Genomic DNA, 17,801 nt, shown 5'->3' with positions numbered 1-17,801 from the left:
CGTCTTAAGTCGTTCGTGGATTTGAAGAACTTTGTTGATGGTTTCTTGGACTATATCGGGTCCAGATAATTTATTATCTCTAGTTTTAGACCAACACAAGGGCGTTCTACAATTTCGACCATATAACGCCTCGAATGGTGCGGCTTGAATGCTCGAGGGACAACTATTATTATATGAAAATTCCATTAGGGGTAAGTGGTCATCCCAACTTCCACCTAAGTCTATCACACAAGCTTGGAGCATATCTTCCAACGTTTGAATTGTCCTTTCGCTTTGCCCATCGGTTTGTGGATGACAGGCGGTGTTAAGGTTTAGCTTTGTGCCGAGTGCTTGTTGGAAGCTCTTCCAAAAGTGAGACGTAAAACGACTGCCTCGATCGGAAATTATAGATAGCGGTACTCCATGCAAAGCAACGATGTTGTTTAGATAGATACGTGCTAGTCTATCCATTGAGTACGATTCGTTGATAGGAATAAAGTGTGTGGATTTTGTTAAACGATCCACAATTACCCAAATAGCATTATGTTGACGAGTCGTTTTTGGAAGTTTGGTTATGAAATCATGGTTATTAACTCCCACTTCCACACGGGAAGTTCGGGTTGCTGAAGCAATCCCGAAGGCTTTTGATGTTCAGCCTTGACTTTCAGAAAGGTTAGACATTTCGCAACATGCGAAGCGATGTCCTTCTTCATTCCATTCCACCAGTAGTTTGACTTAAGATTTTGATAAATTTTGTCACTACCGGGGTGCATCGTATATTTGGACTTATGGGCTTCGTTCATTATCTTCTCACGCAAATCCTCAACGATTGGCACCCAAATCCTATTTCCAAGTCTAAGGATGTCGTTGTCACCTTTAACCAGCGAGTCAATGGTGCCGTTACGTTTTTCGTCAGAGATTTGGTTTTCATTAATGGCTTGAATTTGAGCGGATTTGATTTGGTCATTAAGATCGATTTTAAGTTCTAGCCTTAATGTTCGGACTCTTTTTGGCTTTCCGTGCTCTTTACAACTTAAGGCATCAGCCACAACGTTGGCCTTACCGTCGTGATAGACAATTTCGCAGTCATAGTCGTTTAAAGTTTCCATCCAGCGTCGTTGGCGCATATTTAGATCTTTTTGCTCAAAGATGTGTTTCAAGCTCTTGTGATCAGTGTACACTATGAATCTTACTCCATAGAGATAGTGCCTCCATATTTTTAGTGCAAAGATTATGGCACCTAACTCTAGATCGTGAGTTGTATAGTTCTTTTCGTGCACATTGAGTTAACGAGAGGCGTAAGCGATAACTTTTTTTCGTTGCATTAGCACACATCCCAAGATGGAATGAGATGCATCACTAAAGATAACGAAATCTTCGGTACCTTCTGGCAAGGCCAGTATAGGTGCTTGGGTAAGCTTTTGTTTAAGTATATCGAACGCCTCTTGTTGCTTTGCTCCCCATTCATACTTGACGTTTTTGCGAGTTAAAGAAGTTAAGGGAACAGCGGTTCGAGAGAAGTTTTCAATAAACCTTCGATAATAGCCGGCCAATCCAAAGAAACTTCGAATCTCGGTTGGCGACTTTGGGATCTCCCACTTAGATATGGCTTCAATCTTAGCGGGGTCCACTTGAATTCCATTGACATTGATAACATGACCAAGAAATTGCACCTCGTGCAACTAGAACTCGCATTTCGAGAACTTGGCGTACAACTTCTCGGTTCTAAGAATTTCAAGTAAGGTTCGAAGATGATTTTCATGATCGTCCTTAGACTTAGAATAAATCAGTATGTCGTCGATGAAGACGATTACAAATTTATCTAAGTAAGGCTTACAGATACGGTTCATCATATCCATAAACGTGGCTGGCGCATTAGTTAGTCCAAATGGCATAACGATGAACTCATAATGGCCATATCTTGTTCGAAAAGCGGTTTTCAGATTGAACTTTAAGTTGGTGATAGCCGGAACGAAGATCGATTTTTGAAAAGTAGCTAGCACCTTGAAGTTGATCGAAAAGGTCGTCGATTCGAGGGAGTGGATATCTATTTTTGATTGTAACTTTTTTGAGGGCTCGGTAATCGATGCACATCTACATGGATCCATCTTTCTTCTTGAAGAATAGTATCGGTGCTCCCCATGGTTATGAACTAGGTCTTATAAAACCTTTCTCGAGAAGCTCGTCCAATTGTTTCTTTAGTTCCTTCATCATGGTTGGCGCGAGGCGATATGGAGCTTTGGCGATCGGAGCAGTACCGGGAAAAAGATCGATCCTAAACTCTACTTCGCGATCTGGAGGAATGCCGGGGAGTTCGTCGGGAAAGACATCGGCATAATCGGAAACAACAGGAACGTCTTTGATATCTTAAGGATTTGATTCTTCGGTAAAGTAGGCCATGAATGCTAAGCATCCTTGATTTAGACATTTGTTAGCCCTTAACATAGAAATTAGGGTAACTCGGCCAGTATCTTTATCCCCTTCAATTCGAATAGTTCGTTTATCCGGGGATTGAAGTTCAACGGTCTTGCTATTTCAATGGATACGAGCATGGTTGTCGGATAACCAATCCATACCCAATACAACATCAAAACCAGCAAGAGTCATGGGTAACAATTGAATAGGCAAAACATAACCGGATAACAAGATTTTTCCGTTTTCTAAAGCTTCGGTGATTTTAACGGTTTCGCCACTAGCGGTCTCGACGCTTAGAGTTTCATTGAGTTTGATTAAAGGTTCATTTAATAGACTACAAACTTATAATCTATAAAACTTAAGTTGGCACCTAAATCAAACAAGACTCTAGCATATGCGTTGTTAACAAGGAACGTACCGGTGATAGTTTCTGGAATGTCGGCTGCTTTCTTTGTGTCTAGGACGAAGACCCTTGCATTGCCCTTCTTGGGCTCATTCTTTTGACCGCTACCACCCGCACCACCAGTTGCGGGCTTATTCTGGGGACACTCGAAGCTAAGATGCCCCATCTCCTTACAATTATAGCATGTCATTTTCTTTTTGCAACAATCGGCCATAGCGTGGCCGGGTCGGTTACATGATTCACAGACTCGTGAAGCAAGGTTGCATCTACCTCTATGATATTTCTTGCAAATTTTGCGTTGAGGGATGCCGAGGTTGGAGCTAGACCTTCATTGATCTTTACCCTTGAAACGGGTATCTCCACCCTTTCTTGAGTCATGTGTCGGTACAACCTTTCTATATTCCTCCTTGTTGTGGATCATTCCGCCCATCAAGTACCTAGCCAACTCCATCGCGGAGTCAGCGGTTTGTGGCAAGTGCGATCTCACCATATCACGAATTTCACGAGGTAGTCCCCATATATAACGTGTAACTTTGTTGGACTCGGGGGTAACCAGCTGGGGAACTAATCGGCAATATTCGTGAAATTTCGTGTTATACTCACGAAGGTTTGTTCCGACAACCTTGTGAGCTAAGAACTTAGTTTGAATTTGATCTGTCTCGTGCATCGGACAGAACTTGGACATCAATAACTCCTTGAACTCATTCCACGTCAAACCATACATTACCTCCCTTCCTCGACTCATGATCAATGTGTTCCACCACTCCAGTGCTTCACCTTTGAACATCAAGGCCGAATATTGTATCTTCTCCTCTTCCGTACATTTGCTCGTGATAACAATCGTCTCCATCTCTTCAAGCCACCTTACGATATTGATGGCTCCCTTGTCACCGTGAAATTCTTTCGGTCCGTAGTACTTAAAGTCTTTAAAGGAACATCCTCCTATCTTGAGTTTCTTAAGTTCTTTACGAACCCCTACATCAACGTTTGATTCATGTTCGCTCTCTTCCTCTCGTGAAGGTCGAGTACGAGGTTTAGAAACAGATTTTGGAGAAGGATGTCGGGGAGTGGCTCGAATATTGTAAGGTGCCGGGTCGTCTGGCAGCACTTCCTTCTTGTTCGGGATGTCGGGGAGTGGCTCGAATATCGAGGTACTAGGTACGGAAAACGGGGTTTCGGGGTACGAATTTTGAGGTGGATCGTGGGCACGCTTTACGAGGTAGAGAGAGAAACTAGTGAGAGAGTAAAGTGTGTGTTTTTGGTGTGCAAATGGGAAGAGCCGGAGGCTGCTATTTATAGACTCGAAATTGGACCCCATCGCGCTACGCGATGGTTTCCTTGGCAAGCCCATCGTGTAGCGCGAGTAGGCTTGCTGAGTCACATCGTAGACATGCCACGTGGTGACACGTGGCAGGCGCCGAGCCACATGGCGACACGTGGCGGACGTGTTGCCACGTGGTGACACGTGGCGGCAGATATTGCCATCATGTGCCACGTGGCACACGTGTCAATATCTGTCAGACACCCATCGCGATACGCGATAGGTGTCTCTCTTGACCTGTCGCGTAGCGCGATGGGTCAAGAAAACAGATTTTTCATTTTAGTCCCTGGAGTTTAGAAATTGTCAGAATTGGTCATTTTACTTTAGAAATTGACATTTTTGGCCCGAAAATTACGTGATGTTACACTTTAATATATATATATATATATATATCAGGATCATAAGAGAACCTTCTTTAAATTGAGAACTATGAGAACCATTTTAGACCACAAAAAACCAAAAAATAAAAAAATAATCATAAAATAAAAAAAACACAAAAATCAAAAAAGTAAAAAAAACCAAAATTCTTATTTTATCACCCGGTTTCATAAAAAAACTCGGTTTAGCTAAATTAAATACACATATGTATAATATATACATATATGTACATTTACATGTTTTTTTTGTACACATGTGTATAATTTAAGATAAATGATATTGTACATATGTGTATATTACGTAACTAAAGATTAAATAAAATTATACATATATGTATAATATGACGTTTTTTTTATTTTTTTTAATGAGACCGGAATGAAATATAAGAATTTTGATTTATTTACTTTTTTAAAATTTTTATTATTTTTTGTTTTATGATTTTTTTAAATATTTTTATTAAATTTTTTTAGTGGTCCAAAATGGTTCTCAAAGTTCTCAATTTGCAAAGGTTCTCTTAGGATCCTTACCCTATATATATATATATATAAAATAAAAAAATAAAAAAAACGTCGTATTATACACATATGTATAATTTTATTTAATCTTTAGTTACGTAATATACACATATGTACAACATCATATATCTTAAGTTATACACATGTGTACAAAAAATATGTAAATGTACATATATGTATGTATTATACATATGTGTATATAATTTAGCTAAACCGAGTTTTTTTTATGAAACCGGTATGATAAAATAAGAATTTTGGTTTTTTTACTTTTTTGATTTTTGTGTTTTATTTTATTTTTGGGTTTTTTGTGGTCTAAAATGGTTCTCATAGTTCTCAATTTCAAAAAGGTTCTCTCATGATCCTGATCCTATATATATATATATATATATAGGGGTGGGTTATAATAAAAAGAAATAGTTTTCTAGGAAGAGTAAGAATCAATCTAGGTCATTGGATTTATGATCTAATGGTTGATATTGGTAGTTTTTAAACTACCAAATAGTTACCTAAGATTAAGGATTTATGCTACATAGTTTCTTAACTCTAAATTTTGTGTTATTCCTACTCTTCATACAAAACTATGTATTTTTATTTTAACCATTTTCTATATATATATATATATATATATATATATATATAGGGATGATTTTAATTAAGAACTTCATTAAGTTTTAAGAACTTTATAGCCTAATTAGTGGATTAAATTGATCCACATCATAAAAGAATTTAAAATGGTAAATGTTATTTTGTTAGATCTAATTATTTCTCTCTCATACTTTTGATTATCTCTTAATAAAATAAAACTAAATCTTTTCTCTCTCTAAATTTTTTCTTTCTTCATTATTCTCTCTTTCTCTAATTTTAATTGTTAGATCCCATAATCAATATACATGAATTTTAGTAAAAAAACAAAACAAAAAAAGAAACTCGTATTTTTTCTTCTCTCTATTTTTGTTATGCCTTAGACCATCTTCATCGCTGGACAACATCTTCGTTTGGTTCATGTCACTAATCGGTTTATAAAATAACTATTAAAATTTCATTCTTTAAAAGTTATTTAGCATTACCATATAAAGGTATATTACATAAGATAGATCTAGTTTTTGTATTTGTGTAGGATATGTAATTTGCATAATTTCTGTAACTTTTGGTACTTTGTGCATTTTATGTAACATATGTATTTTGCATTTGTGTACTTTATGTACGTTGTGTAAAATATGTTATTGGTTGTTGGGTAATTAATGGAATATGGATAATTTATGTAATTGTTGTCGATGTAATTTGCATTTGGATTATTTATGTATGTGTGGTAATTTATGTAGTTTTTATAAATTGTGTATTATAGGTTTTGTGTAATAGTATTTAATATTATTATATTACATTTAGGTAATATTATGACATTTACATAAGTTACACAATCTTTTAAAAAAAATGTAACTTGTGTAATTTGTAATATGTATGTAATTATAAAAAAACATGATCATTTTAACAAATCAGTTTTTTTTTATAAAAATGATTTTAGTTTATAAAAATAATCAAATATAAATAAACAATTATATGGACTATTAAATTGATGTCTTTGTCTTTTCTTTTGGTATATTTAACTTAAATACCCTTTTATCATTTAATAATATTGATTCTCTCTCATTCTCTAATTTTTTGTTATAGTTTAATTTACAACCATAAATTAGTTCCATAATTAATTAAACATGGGTCTAGGGCTGTAAACGAGTCGAGTCGAGTCGAGCTAGAGTGTGCTCGAGCTCGAACTTAATCGAGCTGGCTCGAGCTCGGCTCGTTTTTTTTATCGAGCTGAAAAATCGAGCTCGAGCTCGGCTCGTTTAAATTTCGAGCCGAGCTCGAGCTCGTCGAGCCGGGCTTCTTTAATTTTTTTAAAATATTTTATTTTTTTATTGTTTTTTTTATTTTATAATTTAAAATTTTTATATATAAAATACAAAAAAATATAATTTTAACATATATATTATATAAAATTTTTAAATTAGAGAATTTATAAATTTATTTGTTTTATTTTCGTTATTCGTTTATAAGGTTTTAGGTATCGAGTGGCAAAATATATGTATAATTTTTATTTATTTATTTCTTGGTATTATATTATTACATATAGATATTAAAATTTAGGGTTTAATCTAAATGAGCCGAGCTAACGAGTCGAGCCAAGATCGAGCCACGAGCCGAGCTGACCCTGGCTCGAGCTCGGCTCGTTTATAAATCGAGCCGAGTCGAGTCGAGCTCATTTAGAATCGAGCTTTTTCGAGCCGAGCTTTTCTCGAGCTATTTTCGAGCGAGCCGTGAGCCACGAGCTTTTTAAACAGCCCTAAGTGGTCTGTATTTGGTTCTCAAAGTTCTAAAAACTCGAGAGGTTATCAAATTATCCCTCCTATATATATATATATATATATATATGGGTGAGATATTTTGAGAACTTGATGAGTTGTAAGAACTTTAAGAACTCAACATAAACCAAACATTTAATTAAATGGGCATTAAAAATGTGACTGAATATAAATCTGATTAAAATTACTCAGGAGAGAGAATAAAGATTCTTGATGATTACACAAGTTTAAATGTTAGTTACACATGTGTAATAAGCCGATTAAGTGTGTAAAAAAATACTGTAATTTTTTTACGTTATTTACACTTACGTATTACATGTGTGTAAATAAATTTGAAAAACAAATCGTTACGTTGAGTTATTTCGAGTTCTTAAAACTCAAAGTGGTTCTCAAAAGAAATCAATCCTACACACACACAACACACACACACACACACACACACACACACATATATATATAAACAAGTAAACTATGTATATAAATATATTTATAAAACTAACAAAATTTTTAAGATGTGTTCTAATTTTATATAAACAAACTAATAATTTTACATATTATATCTTTATATATAATGTTTAATTAAATATGATTAAAAAGAGAATATGATATTAATTTAATAATGATTATAATTATCAAGCTCTCATAATCGATCTAGTTCATTAAGTTAGCGTATCCGTAATCCCCTTTTCCTTTATAGGCTTTATCGTCAACTCGTGAATTCCGCGAATCATTCTTAATATTCTAATTCACCTTTGTTCGTCTATTGATGTGAGTACCACATCCCCCCCCCCCCTTTTAAACTCATTTTATACTGTTTTGGGGGCATATGCGTTTAATATTTATTTCCCTACTACTTAATACACAAACTGCAACTATTGTCATTTGTGCTTAACGATTTGTACCTTACTTGTTATGTGCTTACATGCTTATGTGAATCTCATTCAGGGAGGTTCAGCATAATCTCAGTATAGTATGATTATACGACAGTCATAATAGCTTCGTGCTTTTCTACATCTCATTTATCTTGCTCATTGGTTAAATTGCTTATCTCATTTAACTTGTTTCAATGCTTATTTTTATATTATATGTACATTAAAACTAGTGTGTTAGTCACTCAACCTTGTGTTGACAAATCTACTTCATTTTTAACGCATATGTAGGTTATCGTGTAACGTGAAGTTAAGTCAAGATTGGAAAGAGAACCTAGGATTCAAGATAGAGAATAAACAAGTCTTTTATATTTCGATATATGCTGTTTGGTGAATTATTTGATTTTGAATGTTGTATTGAATATTTGGTTTTAATTTAATAAACTTAATAGATACTAAAATGTCCAATGTTGCATGATAGTACCTTGAGAGCTGTGCGCAATCAGCTCACGCCCCGACATTTCCGCCGTAGGTGGGGGTGTGACAGATTGGTATCAGAGGCGAAGGTTTAAGATAGGTCGTTAGTGGTGCCTTAGTAACATGCTTAGGAGCCCCATACGTTCTTATCAGTTTTCCTTATGTGTTCGAATTAAATTGTTCACAGCTTTCTTAGATAACTAATTTATTATTGTATTGTTATGCACACACACACAACTCCGAGGCTATGCCTCAGCATTCAAAGGAAACTTTTCGTAACTACATTGCCTTTTTATTTTTGGTAAATTCCTTAAGAATTCCCTACTTTTGTTTTTACTCTACACCTTAAGGCTAGGTAGTGTGACAAGTTACAGCCGTAACTGGAAGGAGGAAAGTACTGTGAGTTGGGCATTGGCAAAACGGTTCAGAGAACCCAAGGTAAGACTCTATTCCTTACCTGTAGGATAACCTGGCCACAATACTCGAGCTTATAGGCCAAAGCGGGAACACAACTGTCATACGACCGACACCTTAGGTTTTTTTAAGCCGAATTCACGGTGATTCGTGGCTAAACTCGGTTTTTCCGATTATTGTGTTTTGTTGTTTAAATGGTTAGTTGGGTGAAAAATCTATGGAACCCATGGGCACTCCTATGATCCATTTCTCAGTTTGTTTTATGTTTTTTGGTTGGAGTTCATCATACGTGGTGGTTCACGGGATGCTCCAACTACTCATATTTCTCTCGTTTGTTTCGTTATTTAGTTTGGTTGGTTAAAACGCCATGTAACGCTCCTCGGGCCGACAAACTTCATTGCATTGTTAATTCGTTAATTAGTTTGGACAGTTAAAATGTCAGGTAACGCTCATGGGCTGTCAAACTCGGTTGTTTTACTCGTTAATTTTTGTTGGGCCATTCAAATTGCCATGAAGAGCTCATGGGAGGCCAACACACAATTTACGTTTCGTTATGTAACAACTCGAATTTTCTAAATTAATATTCAATAATCATAACCCGACCCACCTTTATGTTCGGAAATTTAGCCAAGAAAATATCGCGTTTATCGAGTTAATAATATTTTATTAATATTTGTTATTATAATTATTTAATATATTTTCACAGATATACAATTTTAACCAAAAACTTAAACTATTATCCAAATGTGTTTCTACACTTAAGCTACAGGGACTTAACTGCAAATCTGCCAATATTTATTATATTATCCATTAAACCCATTTACCCATATCCTCTACCCAAACCCAATTACCAACCCGTAACCCGTATTCATTTAACGAACCTGTATACCTGATATCGTAGTTTGGACCACAATTTTCGTATCTATCTTGGAAATTAAATCTTTGGCTATGTTATACATTCATGTTTCGGCATAACCGACATAAACAATTAGGAAATGAGATCAATCGTGATACATATTAACTTAATAAGAAAACCGCCTCTAAACCCGTTTTTGATTATACATCTTAACAATCACCATAATTCAATTAAACACACGTATACTACCCCCTTAGTAGCGCCTACAATACCCCTTTATTGTTCGGCTATGTTATACATTCTGCCGTTGCTGCTCGTTCTTGATATATTCCTTGTCGGCTTCTCGTGGATCAAGTAAACCCTTTGTTCTTTGATGTTTGAGGTAATTAGGTACTGTAAGACCCCGTTACTGGGCCTCACTTTAGACGTTGGATTTACTCATAAACATAGTTCTAAATATCAGAGTTAATTAAAACTTTCGCTGAATATAAAACTTTCATTAAACATTAAATATCACTTCATAAACATGTCTTAACAAACATTCTTGTCTTTCAAATTAAACATCAATAAACATAAAAACATCTTGAGTCTTCGAATGCCATTCGCTTATTCATCTACCATGTGCCCAACTCAAGCTAGCTACCACATTCTACTCACCTGCATGCATACTAAGAGTCAGCTACCCTGAGTGATATCTAGTTCATCATACAACATACCACACATTCATAATGACATACTTTCATTCATATTTATACTTTCATACATTCGTTCATTATACATTTACTTACCTTCATACTTTCTTTCTTTCATTTTCATACCTTACGTTTTAAAGAGTATTACGCACTACTTTCCCCGAGTATTATTAGGGACCGGTTCCCTCTTGCCTCGAGTATTATTAGTTCCCGACTCCCTTAAAAAATAGCACCGGTGCGCCTCACGGGGAAACACCCGGTCTTATAAAACCCTTATCGAGGAGTTCTTGTAACTGGAACATCAATTCTTTCATCTCGGATGACGCTAGTCGGTAAAGTGCTTTCACGACGGGCTGTGCTCCTGGTACTAAGTCTATTTGAAATTCTATCTCTCGCTCTAGTGGCAACCCCGGAAGATCCTCAGGGAATACTTCTGGGTAGTCGCACACGTTAGGGACATCTTTCATTTCTTTCGTCTCGGCCGTAGCTCTGACAACATACGCCAGGTAGGCACCGCACCCTCGCCTTAACAATCCTTCGGCTTTTATCATCGAAATGACATTTAGCCCCAAACTTTCTTTATCACCATTAACCATCACCACACTACCATCCAAGGAATTTAACCTTATTATCCTACTCTTACACACTATCTGAGCTTCAAACTCATATAACCAATCCATTCCCAGAACTACATCGAACCCTCCTAAGGTCATCACATACAGGGTAATAGGGAACTCACGTCCCTCTAACTCTATCTTACAATCCTGAACCATTTTCATTATTTTAACCGTAGTGTCACTAGTGGTTTCTACCATAAAGGTTTCAGGAACTTGGCAACATTTCATTTTAACTAATTTACTAAATGGTGTAGCTACGAAACTCATATTAGCACCTGAATCAAATAATACGGAAGTGGAAACACCATTTACTAGAAACGTACCTGTGAGAACGTCCGGAATTTGCTTGGCTTGCTCCTGAGTCAGCATGTAAGCTCTGGTCTTTGGCCTTGCTTGCTCAGCATCCAAGAATAATAATTAACTTAGATTAACTTTGGTTATAATTATTAAGAGTATATAATAATTAATATGGTAAGGTTTAAATACAAAGCACAACAAAAATGAGAATAATGAAAATGAATCTAATTCATTGATCTTAAATTTGGATGGTGAAAATTAATTTAAGAATAAAAATTAATGATAATGGGATTAAGGTAATAACCTACTTATGATGACTTTCTCTCTTCACATGCAAGGCACATGTCAATTCATCCATCATTTTAAAACGTCTATAATTTTTTCATATGACATTTTTTTGACCATAACAACGAACGTTTTTTTATCTTTAATATGAATATCATATTGTTGTATAAAAATAAAAAAAATTAGTGGGTTTTTTATATTGTGTTATGGTTGTCCATTGTGTTTTTTAATCAGTTGTTTTATGTATTGTGTTATAGATTTTGGTTATTGTGTTTTTCAATTGATACAAGATAAACATGTGAAGATCATGTCATTGTGTCTTTGTGCTTAACATTTGTTTTTCTACTTATTATTGTGTTTTAGTCATTGAGCTTAACATTCACTTAATTTAAGAAAAATAGTATTATGTTCAAGTCATTGTGTAATATGTAGTTTTCATTGTGTTTTACGTTTAAGGTCATTGTGTTATATGTATTTTACCATTGTGTCTTACGTTTCAGGCCATTGTGTTATATGTATTCATTATTATGTTTTGCGTTTCAGGTTATCGTGTAATATGTATTCATCATTGTGTTTTATGTATTAGATAATTTGTTGGTATTTTTCATTATATTTACATTTTATTATTACACAACGGTGTTATTAGTATTTAAAAAGAACACAATTATGAGTTGAAAGACACAATGGCGAAAAAAACACAATAACAAATAGAATGACACAATGAAGAAAAAAGACACATTGGTAAGCAAAAAGACACAATGATGTATTTTTTTATTTTTATATAACAAAATCATACTCGCATTAAAGATAAAAAACGCTTGTTATTATAGTGATTTTTTTTAAAACAAAAAATATATCATATGAAAACATCATAGACGTTTTAAAATGATTGGGAAATTAACATGTGACTTGCATGTGTAGAGAGAAAATGTGTATTATTACTTTTCTACCATTTATCCTTTGATCCATACTTGACACATGTTAATTAATTATAATCTCTCGTATTTTTCATTTTTGTTGACGTTTGTAGAATAACTCAACCCATAATTAATAATGTTGATAAAATGCATCATTCCGATAATTTTTTTATCCACGGCATCTTTTCAAAAATATTGGATCGTTTTTCTTTTCTATTTTACTAAAAAGGACATAAAAGGTAAGTATAAAGGTTTGGCAAAATTTTATACACGATTTTTTAGATATCATAATCATATGAGGACTTTATTTATTGAGTTTTTTTTTCAGGCTGTTATTGCGTATGTAGGTATCTTATTGGTCATATGTACCATAACAAATTGAATTCCGACCACCGCAGTCTTACCGTAAAACCGGGTTACCTAGCTTTACTTTGGTAGTTAAAAATAACTGTAAAGAAAAACAATGTAAATTAAATGAAATATTATTCCTAAAAGAACTATGTCGAAATTTGAAAGAAATTGACGGTAACGTAATCAATTGTATATTTACATTTTCTTTTTTTATCATTTTCCCAAAGGTGTGTGTCATATATAGCGTCTCTATTCTTTCTTTAGCACAATATCCTTCACCTCTCTCTCTCTCTCTCTCTCTCTTCGATGAGGCCACAAGGAACTCTTGTAAATTTGAGAACACATATATAATCAAAGCTTATGACTTGCACTGGAATGGCTTTCTTCTCCACAAATTTCATGTTACAATCCTCCGAAGAAGATGACCCTACATCTCTCTCTCCAATTCTCCCACCTTGCAGTACCACCACTCAAGATTTCAGTGGTAACTTACTAATTACCCCATCTCTCTTAAAGATCATGAGATTAGGGTTTCAGTACTCTTTCTCAAAGATCATGATGAGTTGTACTGCACTCTCACTAGGGTTTCACTTTTAAGCACCGAATCCAAATGGGTTTGATGATGGTTTTGTTGCAGGTGTGGCGTTCTTGGGAAAAAGATCGGTATCGTCTTACAACAACATGGATGGCTGTGATCAAGAAGGGAACATGATGAACGGAGAAGACGAGTTATCAGACGACGGATCACAGCTTCTTGCAGGAGAGAAAAAGAGAAGACTAAGCATGGAACAGGTGAAGACACTTGAGAGAAACTTTGAATTGGGGAATAAGCTTGAACCCGAGAGAAAAATGCAGCTTGCGAGGGCACTTGGACTCCAACCAAGGCAAATTGCCATTTGGTTTCAAAACCGAAGAGCTAGATGGAAAACTAAACAGTTGGAAAAAGACTATGATGCCCTCAAAACACAGTTTGAAGCTGTTAAAGCAGAGAATGATACCCTAAAATCTCAAAATCATAAACTTCACGCCGAGGTAATATTATTAATTACTTGTTTATTACACCTATCAATCATTTCCTCATTATCTTTACTTGATCACAAATAAAGTTTAATCCCTTTTTCTAATAATAAGTTATGAGTAAATAATATCCCTTAACAAGTATGTAGCAAATCTAATGGAAATTAGATGAAAGTTTCAGGTAACTAGTCATGATCTGTTTATTTTTGTCTGTTTGAGTAAGTTTAAAAGTTGCATTTATCCCCACTAATTATATTTATATATAACACTAGATTAATTATTAAACTATAATGATTACATTCCGTAAGTGGTATGCCAAAACTTTAACTGATGAACAATTTTACACGAATGGAAAGTAAAATTATCTTTACACTACTTCTCATATTATATTAGCCATAAGACCAGGGTCTGTTTCTTTCAGAAGGGCAGAAGGGTCAATATGGAGCATGGGCAAAAGATGTAAAATATATGTGTATGTGTATAATCAGCATCTATATCTTTATTTTCTTTTCATGACTTGAGTTACAACTAATAACAGAAATTATAAACGATGAGCAAATTTTGGCTAGCCCTTTATTGAATGAGACGATCGTGTCCGTCGTAATTGTTGTTTGTCGGAGATACTCATTTTTGTTATCGTTTAGACCATGTTTTATTCAACTTATCAGTACATGCACAAGTTGCTTTCCACAAGTAAAAGGAGATACAAAATTTGTTAGTTTTGTATTAACAAGTTTTAGTGACTTTATATCAATATACTAATTTAGCACTAGGAAATGACTTTTTTTGGTAAACCATACATATAGGGTCAAATTTTATCTTTTATCCATTCAAGTATAACCATAAATTCACTGATTATGCGGTCTTTCTTTAGTTAGGCTGTCTTGAACAAGTATTAATTAGTAGATTTAGTTTATTGGAGATTGTTTAATGTTAAACTAACCAAAAAGATTGAAACTTTGCAGATAATGGCACTTAAAAATAGGGAGTCAACCGAACTAATCAACCTCAACATAAAGGAAACAGAAGGATCTTGTAGCAACCGAAGCGAAAACAGCTCCGAAATCAAACTAGACATCTCAAGAACACCGACTACCGACAGCCCTTTATCATCACACCATCACCATCAACACCAACATCATCAGCAACCAATCCCTAATCTTTTTCCATCATCGAATATTGATCGGCCTAATTCGAATAATAACATTGTGGCTCATCAACTTTTCCACAATTCATCATCAAGGCCAGCAGATCATCAACTCCATTGCAACAAACTAGATCAGTCAAATGTCATTAAAGAAGAATGTTTTAGTTCTATGTTTGTTGGGATGGATGATCAATCCGCGTTTTGGCCATGGTTGGAACAACCACAATTCAATTGACGGAACGACCAAGAAACAAAAACGGTACACCGGTACACGTTCTCGGCTTTGGTTTGATTATATTAATATTAAAGATGGAGATCATCAATCCGTTTGTTCTCTAAGCTTTAAATTCTTGTTTTTGGTACTTAAATTAATAGGGTAAAAGTTAGAAGAAAAGGCGTATTATTATTATTATTATTATTATTATTATTATTATTATTCTACATTCAAGATTAGTGTTTGGATAATCCTTGTATTCAAAGAAATAAAAGGGTATTAATCAGAGCATCCTTTTGCATTATTTTACCACTTTGGATGTGACAAATTACTCATCTCTTTTAAAGTTTTGAATAAACTATTACAAAATTTAATCCATCATAACTGTAAGAATAAAATAGTTAATTATATACTTTTTTATTAAGTCATATCCAAAATTTCTTCAATCAAAGACTGCTTGGTGTGACACTATTGCTGATTTGGTGAAAGCAGTGTACGTCAGTGTTAAAAAAATAAAAAACAAATAAATAAAAAACTATGCATTATGGTTTTTAATATTTTTTTTTTTTACAAAATAACCTATGGTTCTAAAAGTTTCAACAGGGTTGTCAATGTACTTTGTTTTATTAATACATCAAAATGAAAAATAGTCAGAAGAAAAACAAAACACTCTTAACCAACAAACATTAATTAATGTCTTTTTTCTTGTCAAGACTCAATTTAGGGCTTTGTCGAATAGCACACGTACGGGTGTATAGAGATCCCCATTCTTTACATGCATCAAACAAACATGACCTCTAAAGTAAGTAATACACATGAAAATTCAAACGATGAAACCTTTTAAATTGAAAAAATCAACCTTTACCATACTAAAATTATCCTCTTGAAGTTGATGAAATGAAATCTAGCAACTGGACAAGTGTGTGTAAAAGGGGTTTGTGTGTGAAACACACATTCCAAGGTAGAAAGAAGACAAAGAGATGGAAAGTGTAGAAGAAAAGCAAGAGTTGGAAATGGTCACTTTCTTGAAGGGAACATTTGGCAAACTTTTATCCTGCCATTTTTGACAAGAAATTTGGGGCATTAGCATCATCACACTCCTTTAGTTTGTGTTATCACTTTTCTATGTTGTCACTTTGTGGATGTAAGAGCTAGCTAGCTAGCTTTCCCTCAAATCTTTTCCTACACTTTCTTCTACAATTTGTTAGAACCAATTAAATTTAGCATGTTATTGGATATCTTGATGCTTTTGAATTTGATTGATTTGAAGCAATTATAAGAATATAGCTTATACTTAACATGATACCTTGAATATGGGTAGTAGCATTGGGTCCATGGTTCAAACAATCCATATTTGTTTGTGGCATGTATCATTTGCGATTGAGTCAAATATCCTTTAAAGAGTTGGTTGGTGTTTTGCTTAACATTCTGAAACTCCCCTCTCATACCGCTCCAAAAACTGGTTCTTGCTTGGACGTTTTTACATATCATGATTCAATCAAGTTTGCATGATACTTCACCATGGTAATAGGCAACCATTCAAGATCTAAGCTTTCTTGTTTCGAGCATTCTTTTATGGTTTTCTTTTCTATAGGATTAATTTTATGAAGTTATTTATATATCTAGTAAATTAACTTTATAAAAGAGATTGTGAACTGTATTAAAATGGGTAATATGAAAAAGAAAAGAAAATATATGTGTAGGATTGAAAATAAGAACAGTAGTTAAAAAGAAAATAGATTCCTTCCGGCAAGTTCATGTGAGGTACTGTCACCCACTCCCTACCATCCAACACAATAAAGGGACCCACTCTCACCCATCTCTTTCTTTTAACACATACACCAATCTCCAACTTTAACATGTCTCTTCTCTTTCAATGTTTCTAGATTCACTCACACAATATAAACTTTTATTTCATATCAATATTTATTTTTCATTGTTTTGGTATAATCATTATGACTTTGTATATAGTGTACATATTTAAATTCAGGTATCATTTTATATTTTTATGTACTTTTCCTTAATTAGCATGAAATCAGCAGATAATTAGTAATGACAGAAAACCTTTTGTTAATACAAATAGGAGGGTTTTCATGACAATAATTAGGTTTACATTTTTTAATTTTTATTTTACGCCCCTTTATCATTTGAAATTTTAATATTCTCATCAATATGCTTAGAAACAACGTAGCGGTGTGGGTTGCTTATAGGAAAAAAAAAGTTTATGATGCCTTTTTTTTATTTATTTAACAAGATTTAAGCTCTATGTATATTTTTTAT

The 17,801-nt window shown here is 34.1% G+C and overlaps 1 protein-coding gene across 1 annotated transcript; it reads left to right on the top strand.

Annotated features, from left to right (window-relative positions):
* Nucleotides 1-13,503: 13,503 nt before the first annotated feature.
* Nucleotides 13,504-15,713, top strand: LOC143607637 (homeobox-leucine zipper protein ATHB-13-like). Its single transcript, XM_077083016.1, has 3 exons — nt 13,504-13,627; nt 13,781-14,175; nt 15,126-15,713. The coding sequence occupies exons 1-3, from the start codon at nt 13,504-13,506 to the stop codon at nt 15,540-15,542; spliced, it is 936 nt and encodes a 311-aa protein (XP_076939131.1). The 3' UTR covers nt 15,543-15,713.
* Nucleotides 15,714-17,801: the final 2,088 nt, after the last annotated feature.

Source organism: Bidens hawaiensis, unplaced genomic scaffold (genome assembly GCF_021521415.1).
Source record: "Bidens hawaiensis isolate Kalapana, Puna unplaced genomic scaffold, B.hawaiensis_p1.1 tig00002125_1, whole genome shotgun sequence".
Taxonomy (NCBI): domain Eukaryota; kingdom Viridiplantae; phylum Streptophyta; class Magnoliopsida; order Asterales; family Asteraceae; genus Bidens; species Bidens hawaiensis.
This window is presented reverse-complemented; position numbering and strand designations above follow the sequence as displayed.